General features: G+C 51.9%; 1 protein-coding gene across 5 annotated transcripts; it reads left to right on the top strand.

The window, feature by feature from the left end:
- The first annotated feature begins 691 nt into the window (after window positions 1-691).
- PPCDC (phosphopantothenoylcysteine decarboxylase) lies at window positions 692-17,691 on the top strand. Of its 5 annotated transcripts, none has more exons than XM_083850571.1 (9): window positions 769-1,065; window positions 1,282-1,363; window positions 1,451-1,741; window positions 2,360-2,418; window positions 2,776-2,942; window positions 7,408-7,503; window positions 9,923-10,051; window positions 12,095-12,263; window positions 16,469-17,691. In XM_083850571.1, exons 5-9 carry the CDS (start codon window positions 2,790-2,792, stop codon window positions 16,552-16,554), a joined length of 633 nt encoding a protein of 210 aa, XP_083706697.1. In that variant the 5' UTR covers window positions 769-1,065; window positions 1,282-1,363; window positions 1,451-1,741; window positions 2,360-2,418; window positions 2,776-2,789; the 3' UTR covers window positions 16,555-17,691. The 5 variants fall into 5 exon arrangements, with proteins under 5 accessions (XP_083706699.1, XP_083706698.1, XP_083706697.1 ...); XM_083850570.1 differs by having other exon boundaries at window positions 769-1,197; XM_083850572.1 differs by lacking the exon at window positions 1,282-1,363 and having other exon boundaries at window positions 759-1,197; window positions 1,451-1,692.
- The last annotated feature ends 376 nt before the right edge of the window (window positions 17,692-18,067 follow it).

Here is an 18,067-nt window from a genome sequence, read left to right as displayed (position 1 = left end):
CCCTCCTCTGCAGTGTGTCTCCTCTGTGCAAGCGTGACCCCTCGCTGGCGACATGCATGCCTGCTCTGGTGGCAGCTGGGCATGGCACCATACCGGCTTCCACAGTGGTTATCTTTAATTAGCAGCTGTGTTAATGGGGGGACAGCCTTGGTTGTGAGCTGTGGCTGAGCTCTTCCCTGTCTCTCCTTCCCCACTGATTATCTGATAATGGGAGGGATGCCCACAAGATGTCCCTTTTCAGTTGTATCAGGGAAATGTTGGGAGGCCACGCACTAAGCCAGCTCTGCTCCCCCTTTGGGGTGACAGGAGTAATCCTGTACCGCAGGGCTCTGTCCCTGTGCCCTTGCTTTCACTTTCTCCCTGTGTGCTTTTCATTTTAACCCCTAGCAGCAAATTTTTAACCGCTAGCACTGAATTCTCTGCCTTGGAAATACAGCAACTGTCACCACGAGCCCGTGCTCGTGCTGGGGCTGACGGGGTGATGCTCGCCCCGTGGCTCGGGGCTTTGGGGTGGGGAAATGCAGCTGGCCAGCCTGGAGCTGCAGCTGGGCAGGGACATGACAACAACCCTGAGGGGCTGCTTCTGGCCAAAGGAGCCAGGCTCTGCGCTGCCACCGGATAATAACCCACGCTTCGTAACGCCCAGGGCTGGGCACCAAAACAGGGAGCTTCAGGACTGGGAGAAAGCGGGGTGTGCGGGGTCCGGGTCACCAGAGGGGGGTGCGGTGTTGACCTACGGGGCCCTGAGGCTTTACTGGAGTAAATGTGTATTTCTGGGAGCCCGCTGAGCGCCGCCTAGGCCCTGAGGGCCGGCCTGGGCCTCATGGTGGCGCCGCGGGACTACATTTCCCAGCGTGCCCCGCGCCTCCGCCTTCTGCCGCCGTTGCTAGGCGCTGGGGCCGGGCGGTGAGCGGGGCCGGGCCGCAGGTAGGCCGCAGCCAGGCCGCGGGGCCCCGCCGCCCTCAGCTCCGGGCCCCCCGTCTGTGTCCCGCAGGCCGCCGGCTTCCTCCCGGCCGTTTTCGGCCTCGGCAGCATTTAGAAGCGGTTCTCAGAGCTAAGGAGCCGGTAACGTCGCTAAGGGGCCGCCTGCTTTCTGCGCCCTTCTCGCTTAACTCTCTCCCCAGGGCCGTGATCGGTGAGAGGAGGGAGCGGTCCCCTGACGCCAACAGCCCTCACGTCTTACTTCCTAGAGTTCAGGTTGGGGGTGCTTCGGTGAATTAATTGTTACTTAGTAAATGTTTTCATCTCTGGGCAGTTTGTGATAGCTTTAATTTTCATTAGGTAAGCACGTGAAGTGTTGCTGTGGTATCAGACCACCCTAGCCACTACGTATGCTGAGCATCCTTTTCTGTAATTTCTTGTGGTAAGCACTGCCTGGAAGCTCAAGCTGAAATAGTGCTCCTGTCCTAGCTGTTTATTGTTTATTTGCCTTTTTTTTTTTTTTTTCCAGCCACACAGAAACCCCAGGGGCCCAAGCACAACGTATGAATTCCCAGTGGAGCGTGGAAAAAGGATGTGCAGCTCCCTGTGTGCCTCAGCTGAGGGGCTGAGGCAATTAGCGAGGATCTCTGGGCTTGTGCGTCTCGGTGGCTCAGGCTCATGCGTAGCTGTCACACGAGCGTGATCTGAATCGCCCCGTGAAGGATCCTAAATTAAACTTGGATCTGAGTGAGCTCTGGGAATGACCAAGAGGTAAATTCTCTCCAGGGAACCCAGCTGTCTCACTCCAACGTCCAAGCTGGTGCGTAAAATAAAGCTGGTGTTAAGATTTTTTCCTTCTTCCCTTTTACCCAAAATGCTTCCAAGTAACTTCCTCTGAATAATGAGGAGGTTAGTTTGGCTGAATCCCAGTGTGATGCCTTCACTAAAGTACAGTTTTCAGATCTTTTAAATAAGAGAGTTTGCTCTTTGTTAGTTTCAAGACTTATTAAATAGAGATGTTCACGTGGATTCTGTAGAGGAATGCTTTTCTTTGACAGAATACTTGTGAGTGATTTATTATTAGTGATTTATCAGCGTGGCAGTGGCTCAGAGATGGCAGAAGACCATCCTGAGTCATCTCTGCTCGCCACACATGCCTTCAAAAACAACCTCTAGGCCTGTCGGTAGCCTTGGCTGGCAGCAGTGGATGAGTGAGCGGTTCTGGCTTTCACATTCCTGCGGTATTTGCACACGGTGGCTGGTTTGGTTTACATTTTATTCAGTTTGGGTCTTTTTTTGCCCCATCTACAAAGAGTAATTCCTAGTGCTACTGTAAATATGTATTAATGTGATGGGCAGTACAGTGCTAATGCTTTCCTGAGGCCCCCCAGAATTTTTACTTACTAAAATGTCGCACTGCGTTTATTCTTCTCCACAGAGCGTGAAGGGAGCACGACTCAGCTGGGCTGCATGTCTTGCCTGTAGTCAGTGCGAAAGGTATAGTTATCCTAAATTCTGTACCGTGTCCACCACGCGAGGGCATATTTCTGTTCTGGGGGCTGTTGGCTTTACCAACAATGATCGGTCCTGTGTAGTTTGTAGCATTTTGTTTACTGTTATCCCAGAGAACCTGTACGTAAGGAAAATGGGAGGAGTCCGGCTACTCCTGTGCTTAAAGGTGTGCCAGTACTTAAAAGCTTTGTGGATCAGGGTCTGAATGTTCAGCATCAGACCGAGTTGCTTGGGGTCTTGCATAGTCCACGCTTAGACCCGTGTCTTTGGGAGTACGTTGTTGTTAGAACCCTGCTGCGCTTGTCTCAGTGCTAAAATTCCTTTATTTTTCTGTGCTCCTAGAGTTTGACAGGACCATGGAGCCCTTCTCACATCTAGAACCAAAGGCAACTGCAGAAACGAGTTCGTCTGTGCCAGAGAAAAAATTCCGTGTCCTGGTGGGTGTGACTGGAAGTGTGGCTGCCCTGAAGCTGCCTCTCCTCATCTCTGAATTGCTAAAAATCCCTGGGGTGAGTAAATCTTACCAGTAAAGCTGGTGTTACTCTGTTGTTTTGGTTTCCAGGAGAGACTGGATGGCTTCTGCTGAAGTGAAGAGTTCCTTCTGGCATTGAGCCCTTTAGATTAAAACTTGGGACAAGTTCTTCCTGCTTTTAAAAATCAATATTTCTCTTCCTATCGTTTCTTACTTCTCTACACTTACGCTTTAGCTTGAAATTAGGTTTAAAGGGCAGTGACTGTTCCTGGATACTTCCCCAGGCAGACCTGGCTGCAGACACAGGTGGATGCTTTTTGGAAGTTAACATTTTTAATTAGGACCCTGCAATTTTCGGTAGCTGAGTTGTGGGCTTTACAAAGACGGACACTGCCGTCTGACCAGCAAAGGGCGACTAGATCTTGTAAGAACAGAAGATACAAGCCAGTATGTGTCTGTGCATTTTTATTTATTTTTTAACTCGAGTTTGTTGTCAGGAGTAACAAAGGTGTCCAGCAGAGGCCACTAGTGACTAGAGTCAGGGAAGGAAGCGTGGTAACTTTTGCTTCAGAATGAAGTTAGAGGAAACTGTAGAAGCCTTGAGCTTTTAAGAAGCGAGGTGTCTGTTTTGGAGCAGCGAAATGAAAGAGGAGCAGGAGCAAGAGCGTGCACTTAAATATCCACGTCTCTTGGTTAGAGAACCTGCTGAAAGTCCTTCTGAAATGATTTTGACCTGAAATAATTGCCAAGGCCAAAGGTCCTAGCTTGGAGTAGGAGGGTGAAGCCAAAGGGTGCCGAGGAAGGGGGGACCAGCCCAGAGCCAGCTCCAGCCGTTGTTCTCTTCTTAGCATGGGATGCAGGGCACGCATCCTCTGCTCCTCTTGCCTTGGATCCACTTTGCTGTGGTCTCTTTTCCCTTGCTCCTGGTGCTTGAGACACCCTTTGCAGGTGGCGGGAAGAATGCAAATGGTCTGCCGTAGGAATTGAGATCAAGTGCGTTCCTTCTCTGTGAGCTTTGGATGCGTAATTAACAGCCGCAGATGGCCGGTCCTAAATTCCGCGCTCTGTGACATCTGTTGCAGGCATTGTGGCCGCTAGTTTTAGGCTGTGCTGCACAAAAAATAAAAGATGAGTGTCCAGCCTGTCCAGGAGCTTCTCATATCAGATTTGTTAGCTAAATTTATTTGTTTACTCATTTCTGATGTGATTTTGCTGCCTGATCTATAGCCTGGTGTGTGAAGTCAGCGTAATGTCTCCATCAAGTTTAAGGCCTGCTGCGTTAACTGACAGAACAGAACCTGGAGAAGCCGTCGGTGGGAGCAGGGCAGAGGCAGAGGAAGGCTTTGATACCAGAAGGGATGCAGCCAGAAGTTTGAAACGGGAGTAGTTTAAAATTGACGTTTCTGCTAAAATGATTCTGAGCCAACAACTTGGCGGCACCACTTTGCACCCATTAAACTTTAACGTGTCCTTGAGGGTGGTAATTGACACGGCTACATGTTACTGTCTTTTAAGCTCTCTGAAGATCTAGGAAATCTATAGGGCATCAGCTTACGCTTTGCAGCTTTTTACCCTTGCCTCTTTTTTTTATTTTTATTTTTTGTGAGGAGACAGCACGTAGCGTGTTGTCAGGACGCCTGGGGAACTCATGGCTGTGCTAGACTCACACGCATTGTCTCAGCCTGATCCCTAGTAATTTGGGTGGAAAACAACGCCAAAAAATCACATCGATGGGCTATCAGTTAGTTAATAAGAAAGGAAAAAGCAAACTTCTTTCTGGGTGACAGCTATTGTTACTGAAGCTTCTGGATGTCATCCGGCCTTGGAGGTTTGAAGCACGTTGTGCAATTTCACTGCGCTGTGGAGCTTGTGAGTGGGGCCAGAGAGATTTAGAGCTTAAGCAGAGGGATATCCACAGTCAAACAGAGGGTGTGCCAGGTAAATAGAAGGAGAAACTATGTAGGCTAAAACGATCTTGAGAGCACTGATCTCTTTCCAACATAGCTGGAGGGACTTGAAACACTTGCAGAGAACAAGGGATCCAGGAGCCCACCCCAGCAGAAAACCTCAATCAGAGAGGATAATTAAACTGCTGGAGCAGCTTTCCTGGGGGAGTGGTGGAGTTACCGCCAGGCAGAGTCCTCGAACAGCCCCCTGCTGTGCTCTGCCTTGTAGTGGGTTGGACGCAGTTCTTGATAGCCAGCCATTCCCTGGTCCTGGGCTTCAGCTTTGAAGAAGTAGGTTGTTTTTTTTAAGACCAGAGATGGTTATGAAACTGTCTTTAAAAAAAATTAAGAAAAGGTGGATTTTTTTGCGTCCCTTAGCCTTTTGACCAGGTGTTTCTCGTCTAGATTAGAACATTTTGGATACTGGCACAACTGAAGCAGCAAGGTACAAAACATGTCATGAGGTAGATGCAGTTGCATCACCTCAAAATCCTTATATTGTTATGGCTCTCTGTAAATAAGAATAGCACTAACAAACATTGCTGGTGAGAACTTTTAGCATAGATGCAGCCTACTGGTATCATTTCAGAGAGCAGACAAACCCCTTTAAACTCCTTAAAATCACCAAATAAACAATATCTTGCAGCCTGCGAGGTTAACACCTCCTTGAAGGCCAAGGGATGGCAGAAAGCAGCGTTAGCACCTTTGGTGGCATCGCTGCTTGGCTCCAAACAGCTTTCTGCAAGGTGAGGCTAATACAGATGCAACGTGGTTGATTGCTGTGAACGTGATCTTCACACTCGAAAGCACCAGAAGTACAGCTGTGGTTCCAAGCTGGGCCGCCTGAAAAGGAGCAGGCACCTCACAGGAGCTGGGAGCTGCTGGTGTAACAGAACCACCGCGTGGCTTGTGCCGTGAGCTGGCTCAGGGTGCAGACCACGGTCAGAAGGGGGTGATAACGAGGAAAAGAACTATTTCCTTACGGTTATCGGTGGTGTGAGGTGCGCCCTGAATGTCAGCAGTGGTTTCGGAGCGCTCCCTTCACGTGTTGAGCAGTCTGTTGGCTGGTTTAAGGTCCGTCCTCTGCAGGAATTGCAGGTGGGAGAGCTGCATGTGCCACGCAGGTGATAGGCATGTGTGGAGCAGGTCTGACGCTGGCTCTGCTTCGTGGCTGATCCTGGTGCGTGCAGAACGCCTCTGTGTGATCAGCAGCCGCTTTTGGCACCTGTCAGAGGCACAACTTTGGTCGTGGGACGTGCAGAAACTGGGGCAAATTCCACTTTTTCCACCTGCTAAGATTCCTGCAGGAGGAAATAAAAGGATCTCCTGTCATGGGCACCTTGGCACCTCCTAACTGTGTGTGTCAGACGTCCAAGGGACATGCTGGGACTTCCCCAGTGCATGCCATATACCTGAGGGCTCAGCTGGCTTCCCATAAGGCAGGCAGGTTTGGCTGAGAGTTGGGAGAGAGCCCTCAGGCACTGTACCCAGTCTCCTTTTCCGTACGCGAGCCACACGAGCCCTGTGCTGTGAACGTACCTGCGCAGAGGTTTTACTGTTTCCAGCATCTTTCCTTGATGGGCGCAGCAGCTGGAAGGCACTGCCCCAGCTTGCTGCCCTTGGCTGGAACAAGATGGGTTAACGTGGTTGTAAAAATAGTGCCTGGTAGTCTGTAGCTACCTCCCCACCTTTGGTGGTACCTCCCTTGTCAAGAGAGAGGGGCACAGGTGAAAGAAATGGAGGCAGAGAGAGGAATTAAAGGGAAAAATATAACGGAGACCAAGAAATCATGCTTGTTCTTCCAAAGCAAAGGCTCTGCCTGGCAGACGGGACTTTATCACTTTCGTAACAGGCACGGTAGGCACAGGTCAGCCAACATCCTGCTGTTTCAAAAACGCCCCGGGAAACAAGAGGAGCTCTGAGGCGCTGCTTCTTGTGGAGCCTTGTTCGGCAGGGATGGGCTTGCTCTGCCCTGGTGGTGCCGGGTCCCAGCTGCCAGCTTCTCCCCCAGCAGGACTCGTGACGGCTCGGCACCGTGCTTCCTCTTGGCTCCGAGTGTGGGAAGAGCGATCCTGCAGGGCCGTGCGGGCATGCCACCTCTTTCTGCGGTGGCTGAGGGAATCCACTGAGGCAGGATGCTCTGCTGCTCCCTTCGGCGGGCGTTTCCTGATTAAAGGGCACCTTCCGTGGCGCTGCGCTTTGCTGCTCCGTACCGTCCCTTTGAAGTTCTGCGCGGAGCTGCCTCTCGTTTCTGCGCTTGCTGCTGTCCCGGCTGTGAACTGGCCATGTGAACGAGTTTGGCAGGCAGTGACTAATCACCTGCCTGTTGCTGGGTGGCAGTGAAATGAGTCTTCAGCCCCTGTGAGCACCTCCAGCAGCCTGACCTTTCAGCTCGGGGTAGGTGCGGTTAGCGCACGTGCACGCAGTAGGGGAACGACCTCTGCGGATCCACAAATCTTTCAAAATCTGTGCTGCTCGAGCCCTCCTCCTCTGCCCAGCTGTACAGGATTGGCCTCAGGGCATAACTGTTGGTCTGTCTTTTTGCTTTTTGCTTAGCTGGAAGTGAAGGTGGTCACTACCGAGAGAGCAAAGCACTTCTACAGCCCCCAGGAGATTCCTGTCCCCCTCTATAGCGATGAAGACGAATGGCAGGTGAGTAGTTCTACCTCTGGAGAGGGCAAGGGCTCCCCGCCTGTCCCCACTAGCCCCGTGTTTTGTGATTCAGGTCGTTTCATCATGCACTTGGGCCTTTTGCTTCCTGCTGTGACCAACGGGTCCTGCTTCAGCAGAAGGCAGGACTCGCAGAGGTTTCACTCCGTTGTTCAAGTGCTGAACAGCAAATCCTCCACGTTTCTTCATCAGAGGCCACATTCCTTAGATTCTTGGCCGAGGCTCACCTCTTTGTTGGAGTGCTCTGGGGCAGGGCTTTCAGAGGGGTGGGCGAGGCAGCCCCGGCTGTACCAGAGGCCTTTGTACCGCCCTAGCGGGCTTGCAGCAGGCGCTGTGGGTAGAAGTGGTCTCTCACCACCCTGGGCTCAGCAGCTCTCTGCAGCGCTGAGAGGAGCATCAGGAAATGTCAAGAAAGCCACTGCAAAGTGGTGGTGAGGGTGTCAGCTGCTTGCCATGACTCATGCTTGTCAGGAAGGCAACAGCTTAATTCTCCTTATCGCTGCCTATTCTAAATCTGCCGGCACCGCTGACAATCACAAAGCTACCCAGGCTGCTTCAGAACTCAGCTCGGTGTCCTGCTGGGTAACCTCAGCCTCCTCTGCCTGCGTGCTGCAGCTTCTCGCTCTGCGTCCTCCAAACCTGCCCGCGCCTCGGGAGAGAACCAAAGCTGGCGTGCGCTACGTCTGAGCCGGCTGCAGGGCCGCCTCTCCTGGGGAGTTTCGTGCCGGCAGGGCCCGCTGCAGTGTCCTGCTCTTGCCCCTGTGGTGGGCGGCTGGCCGTAAGAGATGTTCTCCTGGTGGCAGCGGTGTGTGTAGCTCAAAAGGCTCCCACGTTGATGTGTGTACGTGGAAGAGATCAGTCCATCGTTCTTTGAATTTTAGCAACGTGCTATCAACTTGACCTTTTTCACCAGTTTTTCCCCTCAAACCAGTTACGGATGAGCACGCCCCCCAGGATCCACTAATAACAGTGTCCGGTGGCATCTTTTTGGCTTTTCTTCATAGAATTATCTTCTCTTGAATATGGATTTGTTGATGTGCTTTGACAGATTCTGGGATGGAGAGATGTATAAACGTCGACATTTGTTTTTCTATACATTTTCTCTCAGCTTTGCAGTACTGATGTGAGCGCGAGCTGATCTCCCCTTTAACAGTTCTCTTGCAAATGTACTCGCACGCGAACATTGCTTTCATTTGGAGAGGGGCAATGGCCAGGAAGCTCTCTGGCTGGTCTAGAAGATCAGCAGAGGTCTCTTGGGGGCCAGGATGCTACAGCTCCAGGCAGAGCTGTTCAGGAGAAACCCTCTGTGTGGCCGTAGAGGTGCAGGTCAGGCTCCGTGGGCCGCTGGCACACTGGAAGGCAGACCTGGAGCCTTTGTAGCGTGCCCTGCTGACACCAGGGTAGCAAATAAGCCTGCTCAGCATGTTTGGGAGATGTTCTATTCTGAAAATAAAACTACAACCTTCAGCACTTGTAGAAAAAATAAAAGCGAGTGGAAGAGCTGGGAAAGGTGTCAGGGAGCACCAGCTTTCCGGATGCTGCCTTTTTGTTGTGGTTTCCCGTGACTCAGAGAAGGAATAGTTCGTGGCCCTGACACACCTCTTGCTGCTGTGGGGCTGCGTGTTCTCTGGGGTTAAGCACCTGGTGCTGCTTGCTGCTTCTCTTGACGTTGTCCCAGTTGCATGTGCTCCTAAGCAGAGCAGGGACCCCCCTGAGCCTTACCGAGAATACAAGTGCCTGCTTGGAGCCCCGAGGATGGAAGTGCCTGGCTGGCCAAACCTAATCCCTCCATGGGGCTGCCCACAGGACTGCTCCCTGCTCAGTTGTGTGGCTTTACTTGGCTCTGAGCATGCTTCCTTACTGAGAAGGGGGTCAGTTAGGGGTCTGAACCTCTTTAAAAGCCAGTGGACGGCTTCAGAGTGCCTAGAACATGGTAAAGAGGTGTGAGGCTTCTACATCGCGCGGGCTCCCCAGGAGATATTTCCCCCGGTTGGGTCCTGTCTGGGTTTGGTTGGCTGACAGGATGCAGCGGGCTTCTCAGATGCACTACACGTTAAGGGAGCTTTTATGCTGGGCATCTGTGAAGCTGAGGGACGGTGTGGCTGGAGAAAGGTTTTTGCTGGGAGCTGCCCAGGTTGTTGGATGCATAAATTGTTGTCTGTGTGGGGAAACTACCCGTTAGCTGTGCTTCCTAAATGCTGCTGCCCTGCAGCCTTCGCTGGAGGAGGTGGGAAGTCAGAAACGGGAGCGCTGTGGCTGCAGTCCCCAGTCCCCCCACGCCGTCAGATGTTGCTGGATGTGAGAATAACGAAGCTGAGGCTGCAGTCACTGCCCTGGGCTCGGTGCAGTGCCCGCTGTTCGCTGCGAGGGTTTGGTAACCCGCATCTTGTCTCCTCCCCAGCTGTGGAAGGGCCGCTCGGACCCAGTCCTGCACATCGAGCTCAGGCGGTGGGCCGACCTCATGCTGGTGGCCCCTCTTGATGCAAACACCCTGGCGAAGCTCGCCACCGGGATCTGTGACAACCTGCTGGTGAGTAACCGCAGCTCTGCCTGAGAGCAGCCCCTCAGTTCCCTCCCCTCCCAGTGCTGGTCTGTCTGACCTTTCTTTCATGGAAACTCTTGTGCTTCGGCAGCATCAAGACTTGCATGTTCTGCTGCCAGTTCATATGCTTGTCTCTTCTGCCAGCGTGGTTCCCCTGATCCCTTTCAAACACCAATTCTTTCCTTCCCTGACCTGTATTCCTTTCCATTCCTGGCCTATCTCGGTGTCTTCCATTATTTCCCAGTCCCTCTTTTGTGCCTATCCTGCTTTTTCTAGTGGATGACCCTTCTCTCCTTCTACCTTCACCCTCTCTCTATCATGTTCTCTCTCTCTCTGTCGTGTTTTTTCTCTCTCTCTGTCTCTCTGACTTTTGAGTTCCTCTCTGCATTTTTTAGATGTAAGCTGGAAAGACACCTGTGAGATCAGATAAAACTGTTTACTTCCTGCTACCTCACCTCCTCCCTCACCTAACTGCATAGCACAGAAATTCAAACATGTGCACACTTACTTACCTTCCAGTTTCAGCTATGTATTTTTTTTTCTTTTTGCTTGTTCAGGCTTGTTTTTCTGGTACTAAAGGTGCTCCGGCTCAAAGACTGATCAGAAACTGTATTAAAAGAGCGCGCTTCTCAGTTCAGCGATCAGGAACTTTTGTGTAGCTTCAGTGCTTTGTGTTGAGCCATCATCAGGAAAGGTCATATGTATAAAGCACCTGGAAGATGTGCCAGGAAGCTGCAAAAGTGCAAATGCTGCATCACCCCTCGGTAACGTAGGGAGGATAGATTTCGGAAGGGAGGGCAGCGCATCAGCTCTGGCTGGGGAGCCCTGCGCGACCAGCTTAGCTGTCTAGGTAAGAAAGAGTGCCTACAAATGAGCACAGTACACCCAGAGCTACAGCCCTCGTATGTCTGAGCAGCTCTCTGGAGATCTGGGGAAACCAGAAAGAGCTGAGAGAGGGACAAGCAACGTCTTGTCCTGCTGAGTTCCCTTTGTACCATAGTCAACAGAGGAAGAGCTCAGGAAAGGTGTTAGGGACACGGCTTCACAAACCCCTGCCGGTCCTGGATGGTTTTGTGGAGGGAAGAGGTGGCTCCGGTAAAGAAAAGCAAGTGCTAGAGGCGTTGGTTAGCAAGTTTGAACAGATTCTAGCAGACTTCCCCTGTGCCGCGAAGGGTTCAGATCACAGGGCATAAAAAAGGATGGGCAGCCTGCTCCGAGGTACTGTGAACTGCGCAGAGCCCCTGCACCAGAGACCCATGTGAGCTGCCTGGGAGGCTCCCTCTGCATCCCTGAGCTGTCAGGGCTAGGGAAACTGAAGGGCATTGCGCTGTTTAAAAGCAACCACCATTTATCTTTCTGAGGAGATGAGGTGATAGTAGCTTATCTGGAAGCTGTATGTTATTGCGGCCTCAGATGTGAGCCTCTGCAGCACGCAGGAGCTGCTGGGTGGTTTGTAATCTACCAGCATCTTCTGCAGCAGCGCAGATAGGTTCGTGTAATCCTCCATGTGAATGCTGGAAGCAGCAGCGCTTCCCTTGTCAGCTGCTGGGGATCCAGTTGGCGCGTTGTTTGAGAAGATTGACTTGCCAACTTTTTCTGTTTAGCTCTACAGCTGGCTTATCTGTAAGTGTTGCCTGGGGATTTCTCTGTAGCTGATACGATCTGTGGCCACCCCTCAGCTTCTCTTGGTCTCCCACAAGGGCTGGCTGCATGCATCGCGTTCCAGCGTGGTTTGCTCCAGCGACTGGGATGTCTTGCTTGGCTTTGATCCGGCGTAGGATGGAATCTCTTCTCTTTGTAGCCTCCCTCGTCCTCCTCGCCTGTCAGAGAGGAGCTTTGCTGGAACGTAACACAAATTAGTAGCAGCCCTGTGGACCTGCTCACGGGTTAGTCCAGCTGCGCTGACAGATGGATGCTTTTGGCCCTCTCATGATAGCCGGGCTGGGAAAGCGCTTCTGTGCAGCAAAGAGGTGAGACAGAATGAGGAAAGAAAACACATCCCAGAGCCCAACCTCTTGGCTTCTTTTGCAGACTTGTGTCATCCGTGCCTGGGACCTGCGCAAACCTCTGCTCTTCTGCCCAGCCATGAACACAGCCATGTGGGAACATCCCATCACAGCTCAGCAGGTGGAGCAGCTGAAGGGCTTTGGCTACACGGAGATCCCCTGTGTGGTGAAGAAACTCGTGTGTGGAGACGAAGGTCAGTCCCATTGCATGTCATCTGACTGTTCTGCTGCCCAGGTGCCCCTAATATCCTGACGGGAGGTGCCCTGTTCTTTCGCCCTGTGACCTGCAAGATGTTGGACTGCAGAGAGCAGGTGCTCGTTGCCGAGGTTTGTATGAACAAGACAAAACGTTGCCCTGTGCTAGCTGGCACCTATTATTCTTCATTAATCTTTTAGCAGTCTCATGAGACCATCCAAGCCAGACTTTCAGACGAGCTGTTAGTTAGATATTTAAAAGAAAGGCCCATCCTCGGCGGAGAGAGCAGATCAAGCAGAAGGAAGGCTTTGTGGTGAGCACTATCAGCCTGGGATTTGGGTGTCCCAGCCTTGCCCTCTGCTGAGACTGAGACATGATGAAAACAGCCCACGGTTCCTCGTCTCTGCCAGGGGGATAATATCTTATCCCTCAGAGCAGGCACTGAGGATAAGCGCTTTGCAGATGTGGCTGAGGGTGTAGCTGGACGTGCATTTAACATGTGTTGTTGTTTGTTGCCTGGGTTACTTTTCAGCTAGATCAGCTTTCCAATCTTGTTTTGGTTTGGGGTTTTGACATTAGGCTTGTGTGAAGTGAAAGAAGGGGGTAGGAAACGTTGTCACACTCAGTTTCGAGTCTTCACTTACGCTGCTTTACAAACTGGTTTAAATGAAGATGTTCTGACTTCTGGGAGGTTTTGAGAAGCTTTTTTTTACAAGCAATTTGGATGAATGGATTCTCTTCTTTAATTGGGATTTCTTTTGGAAAAATTGTAAAATGTCATCCAATTCCAGCTGTAATAGCAAATGTGCCTGCGCAATAATGCACTCATCCTCTCATTTAACAACCCCAGTGATATCAAGATCCTCACCACTCTGCTGGATACCTCAAAAGGCAGTCTGTAGTGAAGACAGGATATTAAAATCTTCTTAATGGTTAAATTCTAGGGCTGGCTTTCTTAGTGTCTGAGTCGTTAGGTGCAGTGCTTCTAGAGAATGCTTTCTTGAGCTGAAGACTAAGAAATATTTACAGTTAGGTAAGCGTAGTCAAGTAACTCAGGCATCAGCTAAACTGTCTTGGACAATTATGTTTCCGCTGGGGTTTTAGACCTGATTACATCAAATTTCTTGCGTACTTGTAAGAATGTTAGGGGAAAACGCCCAGAAGAGGTCATTCCACGCAGACGTTTTGGCAGAAGTGGAAAGGCCATCTGGCATAGCCTCTTGGTCCCTCGGAGCTTTTCCTTCATCTCTGTTAGTACTTGTGTGGGACCTCTGGTCCCGTGGCACTCGGATGTTTGCTCCCCAATGGGTAGTGTGCTTTTTGTGCGCGTCCGCACACCTGAAGCAGAAAGAGGTGTCCCCCTTTCACAGGGGGGATGTGAGATGCAGAAGGGCCGTGTGAGTGGACTTGCGTGGATTAGAGCTGGATGGCAAACACGGTTTCCACCTTCTGCTGCTCTGCCCTGTTCCTGTCCTGGGGCTGCCACCCCTGCGGCAGGGATGTGCGAGCCACATGAGAAGCGGCACGTGAACTGCTGTGGTTTGTAGCTCAGAGTGGCAAAGCAGAGCAGCGTTGATCAGGAGTTACCTCACTACACCAGCAGGCGTTCGGGAGCTGCTTCATGTTCCGTGCAAACCTTGCTGCTGTGAGAACAAACTCCTGAAGGAGCTCGTGGGAGAGGGGTGGTAAGGTCAGTTGGGGCAGTAGTAGCCACATCTGACTCTGCTCTGCTCGTGCTCGTGAGTCAATTTGCAACAAGATTTTCCTGTTGGCACATGCCAGGGTTTTCCTGGCAATGTGTGAGAAAATTATGGCGAAGCAGCAATGCGCTCCAGGTCTCTGAAGACCCAAAGTCGTCTCCACCGCTGAGTTTTTTCTTCCCCTTCTCTGTTTTCAGGCCTTTTACCCCACGGCCTCTTCTTCCAAACTAATTTCTGTCTTGTGGGTTTTATCCACAAGGGGGTTTGCCCAGCTTTCACCCAAACAGCAGGCAGCAGAGCTCACATCTGGTGCAGAAGAAAAGAGATTCAGTTTGCACCAGTTTTGTCTGTTGATGTTGTGGTTTAACTTGCTGGTGGGAGGTTCGCCTTCCTCACTCGCGTGACTGGTCTCACCTGAAGTGGGCCAGATCCTGGCTGCCACCAAGTTTCTGTATGACAACCTCTACCTGATACATGTTTCTCAGTGAGTGAGTGGCTTTGGATGTAAGGCCCAGCTAAAAACGAGTTAAAATAACAAATGAAATCGACAATTAAAATGCTGCCTTGATTGGATAGCTAAATGTAACCTACCGGCTGTTGGCCGTGGTGATATCCGTGTGCCACAATATAAGGAAACTTTGAGGAGTGCTTTGCAGCCTGTGGGCCTGCAGCAATTTACTGTTGCAAAACACTTCCAATCTGCTAATATCTTCATCATCCTTGGCCGGGTTTCTAGAGCTTGGCACGCTGGAAGAATTTTACCTGTAGGCATGATCTGTGCTGTAAGACAGGCTGTTTAGCAAGATTTTTCTCAGCTAAACCTCAAGATCCAGCTGTGAATTGCCAAAGACCTGGAGGAAGTGGGTCAGGGAGGACAAAGGCGGGCCTTGAAGGGCGTAGCTCTGCCAAGCCGTGAGGCGGCAGTCAGGGAATGTCTTTTGTTTAGCAGGGCTTGTCAGACGCAGCTCCTCTTGAGATTAAGAGGCCTGAAGCACCCAAATCTGCCTGCATCTTGTCCGTAGGGTGCTTCAAGCCTCCTGGGATTTATAGGTCTGGAAAAGGTGGAGTGGAGATTGGGTCTTAGTGAGTGTTTCTTAGGGAAACTCAGTTTTCTTGTCCTTCCAAAAGTATTGCTCTTCATCCCCAGTCTTCGCAGTTTTATCTGGTTATGCCTTCTGTCCCAGACATGGCCCCAGGGGCTCATCCCTACTGGAAAACTGAGGGTGAAGTTAGATTCAGGCTGTGATCTGCGCACAGAGAGCACTTCTCTCTGCCGTTCTGAACGGCCTCTCTCCTTCCCCTCCATCTTTCCTCACGTTGTTACTGTCCTTCGGAGCCTGCTGTTGGGCACTGCTCATCTGCACACTCACTAACCCAGCTGTGTAAACGGACCAGAAAAAAAAGAGGGAAACAAAACCTCCCCAACTAATTTCTAGTGGCAAATAAGGCTCATGTTATAAATAATTAGAGCAATTAGCCAGCAGAACAAAGGACCAATAGAAACTCCCATCTTTTGAATCTTCTAATGGAGACACATGCTGGTGGGGAGGTATCCTGTGTTTGCCTCAAGCAAATGACAGGAGTGAACGGACTGAGTTCTGCGAGTGCGTGAGGTTGGACGAGATGATTTAGTGATCTCTGGCATTAAAACTTTCATTCTAAGCTTAAAAAAAGTCTTTCAGAAGGAAGCAACAGCGCAGTGTAGATTAGATGTTCATCTGGCAGCTAACCAGCCCAAAAGGAAAAGCTTTTACATTTTGTTCTGTTCAGCACTCGCTCTTCTCCAAGAATTACTCCCAAGAATCAAGCTAGTGCAAATCCAGGGCAGCTCTCTCTAATGTGGGGCGAACTGTGGAGTCACTGGAATGGTATGAAGTCAAGTTTTGTGTTTTTTTTTAAATAGTCACAGATCATTTCAAAACAATACTGAGCACACGCAGTATTTGCACTGGAGGAGGGAGGGGAGGCAGGGTGTTTTGTTACCCACGTGCTTTTTTTGGTCTCTTTTGCACACTTATTCCTGGGGTAGCGTGAACTGAGAGACCAGCTCCCTGCGCAAGGGTTAGGCGCCGTTGTCCTTGGAGATGATTCAGAACATGAGGTACTTATTAAGGTCATATGAATTGCCTTTTGAGGTTTCCTGCCTCCCTCCACTGACTGTCTGAGGAGCTCGTGCTCCTGCTTAGACTTGTGAGTGAGGAGCCAGGCGAAGTCAGCCTGACTGCTCCTCCCCGATGGCATTCCACCGGGCCACAAAACCCCTGCCCAGCCTGCAGGCCCGAGCCGATCCTCCGGCCTCCACAGCTGCTTTCTGTGGGGTGAGTCACGAGGCAACACACGGGGCTACTTAGCAAGCTTTGCCCCGGCCTCGCAGTGCTCTGCCACTGCCTCTGCGTTGCCGCAGGGCTGCCGAGTGCGGAGGGGAGCAGAGGTGGGGCGGGGGAAGCGTGTCCTCGTGCTCTTTCCGTGGGCTTCACTGTGCGCTTTTGGCCCTGCCCTGCAGGTCGAGGTGCCATGGCAGAGGTGTGGACCATCGCGGAGAGCGTGCGGAGGATCGTTGAAGAGCGGGACCTGCCGGCGCAGAGCTGACTGCTTGCCATGTGAATTGCCTTCCTGGGGACCCGAAGATAAACCGAACAGGAAACCCAGTCGAGACGGCGCGCGTCCCTACAGCAGGCTCCCCAACCGAAGGGGTGCAGCAGTTGGCTCCCAGCTGGTGCCAAACTGACATGTGGTACCTCGCTGCAGACTTTCAGAAACCAACGCCGAGCCCACGCTGCTTTAGTGTGGGAAAACTCTGTGGTATCTCGCAGCGAGGGAGTAACGTTCCCCCAGGCCCCGCGGCCCCGTGTTTCGCGTGTGATCCTTTCTGAGGAGGCTCAGAAGGAGCTGCCCGTGTGTCACGGGTCCAGCGGTGCCCCTGGGGCAGCTGGAGAGGAGGAGAGCGATGTGGCAGTCCTGGTGGTGGGAGGAAGCTGGGTGTGGGGACGTGCCCGCTCTCCAGAGCGTGGTCTGTGGCTGTGCTGCCTTCACCTTTCCAGCAGGAGTCACTGTCCAAAAAGCATTCCCCCTGCGGGAGCTTAATAACAGGGAGCTTTTAACTCTGCCCCTGAGGAATTGCCTCCTGTAGCTGCTTTGGGGGTGTCTGTGCCTAACGTGGTTGCCTGTGTGTGCTGTTTTTATCAGAGATGGAAAAAAAATGATTAAGAGAAGCTATCTAGTCGTCAAATTAGCCTTTGCCCTTTTGTATCTGCTGACCAGCTCGGGATGCAGAAATCAGGCGGTGAGCCAGCCTGGCACCTGCCCGCCTGGGTGCTCCAGGCAGGAAGTGGCCCCTGCGGGAAGTCGGGGGGGTGTTTCCCAAGGGAGTAGAGTCACGCCTTACCTCTGTTCCCCAGCTTGAACATTAACGGGCTGGCGTGGAGAAATTGGGAAATCCTGTGACCCCGTGGACCCGAGCAGCCAGGGCTCCCCCAGTGCGGCCTTTCCTCAGAAACGTGGTCCTGCCCCTGGGGGGAACGGGGCCGGCGCACACGTCGCCGCAGCTCGGTACTGCTGAGCCAGAGTTTATTTTTAACTAGGCCCAGCCAAATTTAAGGCCTTCGGTACAGAATGTGCATCCTGCCTGTGGGGGCAACCTTCAAACTGCTGCGCACGAGGGAAGAGGTTATCGGGGTCTGTTTGCGCTCCTTATCTATTCCGCACAAATAAAAACCGCTGAACTTTCCCGTTTTGTCTCTTCCACTGACCAGGAGCCGGGGCGTCAGAGCTTCTAGGAATAAAGGCAGAAGGAGCAGTGTGAGCAGAGCTGCTGGCTCGCGAGAAGGGCCGTGGCAGTGCCACAGTTCCCAGCTCTTGCCTCCCAGGGGTTGTGCCAGGCTGCACGGGTGATGTCTGTGGCAGTTTGCTCATATCAGGGTGACAAAAGCCGCCAACACATTGCAGGTTTTTACTTTGAGCTTCTTGAAGGCGGTGGAAGAGACGCCTCTTGATTTCCATGAGGTCTCTTCCTCCTCCTCACAGAGCAGCGTGTTCTGGTGGTTGCAGCTGGCGCTGGACGCTGCGGGCTCTCCTCTGGCTCTGCCACGGGTGTCTCACAGAG

This window comes from Anser anser (assembly GCF_964211835.1).
Source record: "Anser anser genome assembly, chromosome: 10".
NCBI classification, from domain to species: Eukaryota; Metazoa; Chordata; class Aves; order Anseriformes; family Anatidae; genus Anser; species Anser anser.
Note: the sequence above shows the minus strand (reverse complement) of the source record. Positions and strands in the feature narration are given on the sequence as shown.

What these genes read in the sequence shown, in the direction of transcription:
- PPCDC (XM_083850572.1), top strand. Translation starts at nt 2,790, where the DNA reads ATGGAGCCCTTCTCACATCTAGAACCAAAGGCAACTGCAGAAACGAGT. An exon ending in AATTGCTAAAAATCCCTGGG is followed by an intron (nt 2,943 to 7,407) that starts GTGAGTAAATCT and finishes CTTTTTGCTTAG; the next exon opens with CTGGAAGTGAAGGTGGTCAC. An exon ending in ACTCGTGTGTGGAGACGAAG is followed by an intron (nt 12,264 to 16,468) that starts GTCAGTCCCATT and finishes CCTGCCCTGCAG; the next exon opens with GTCGAGGTGCCATGGCAGAG.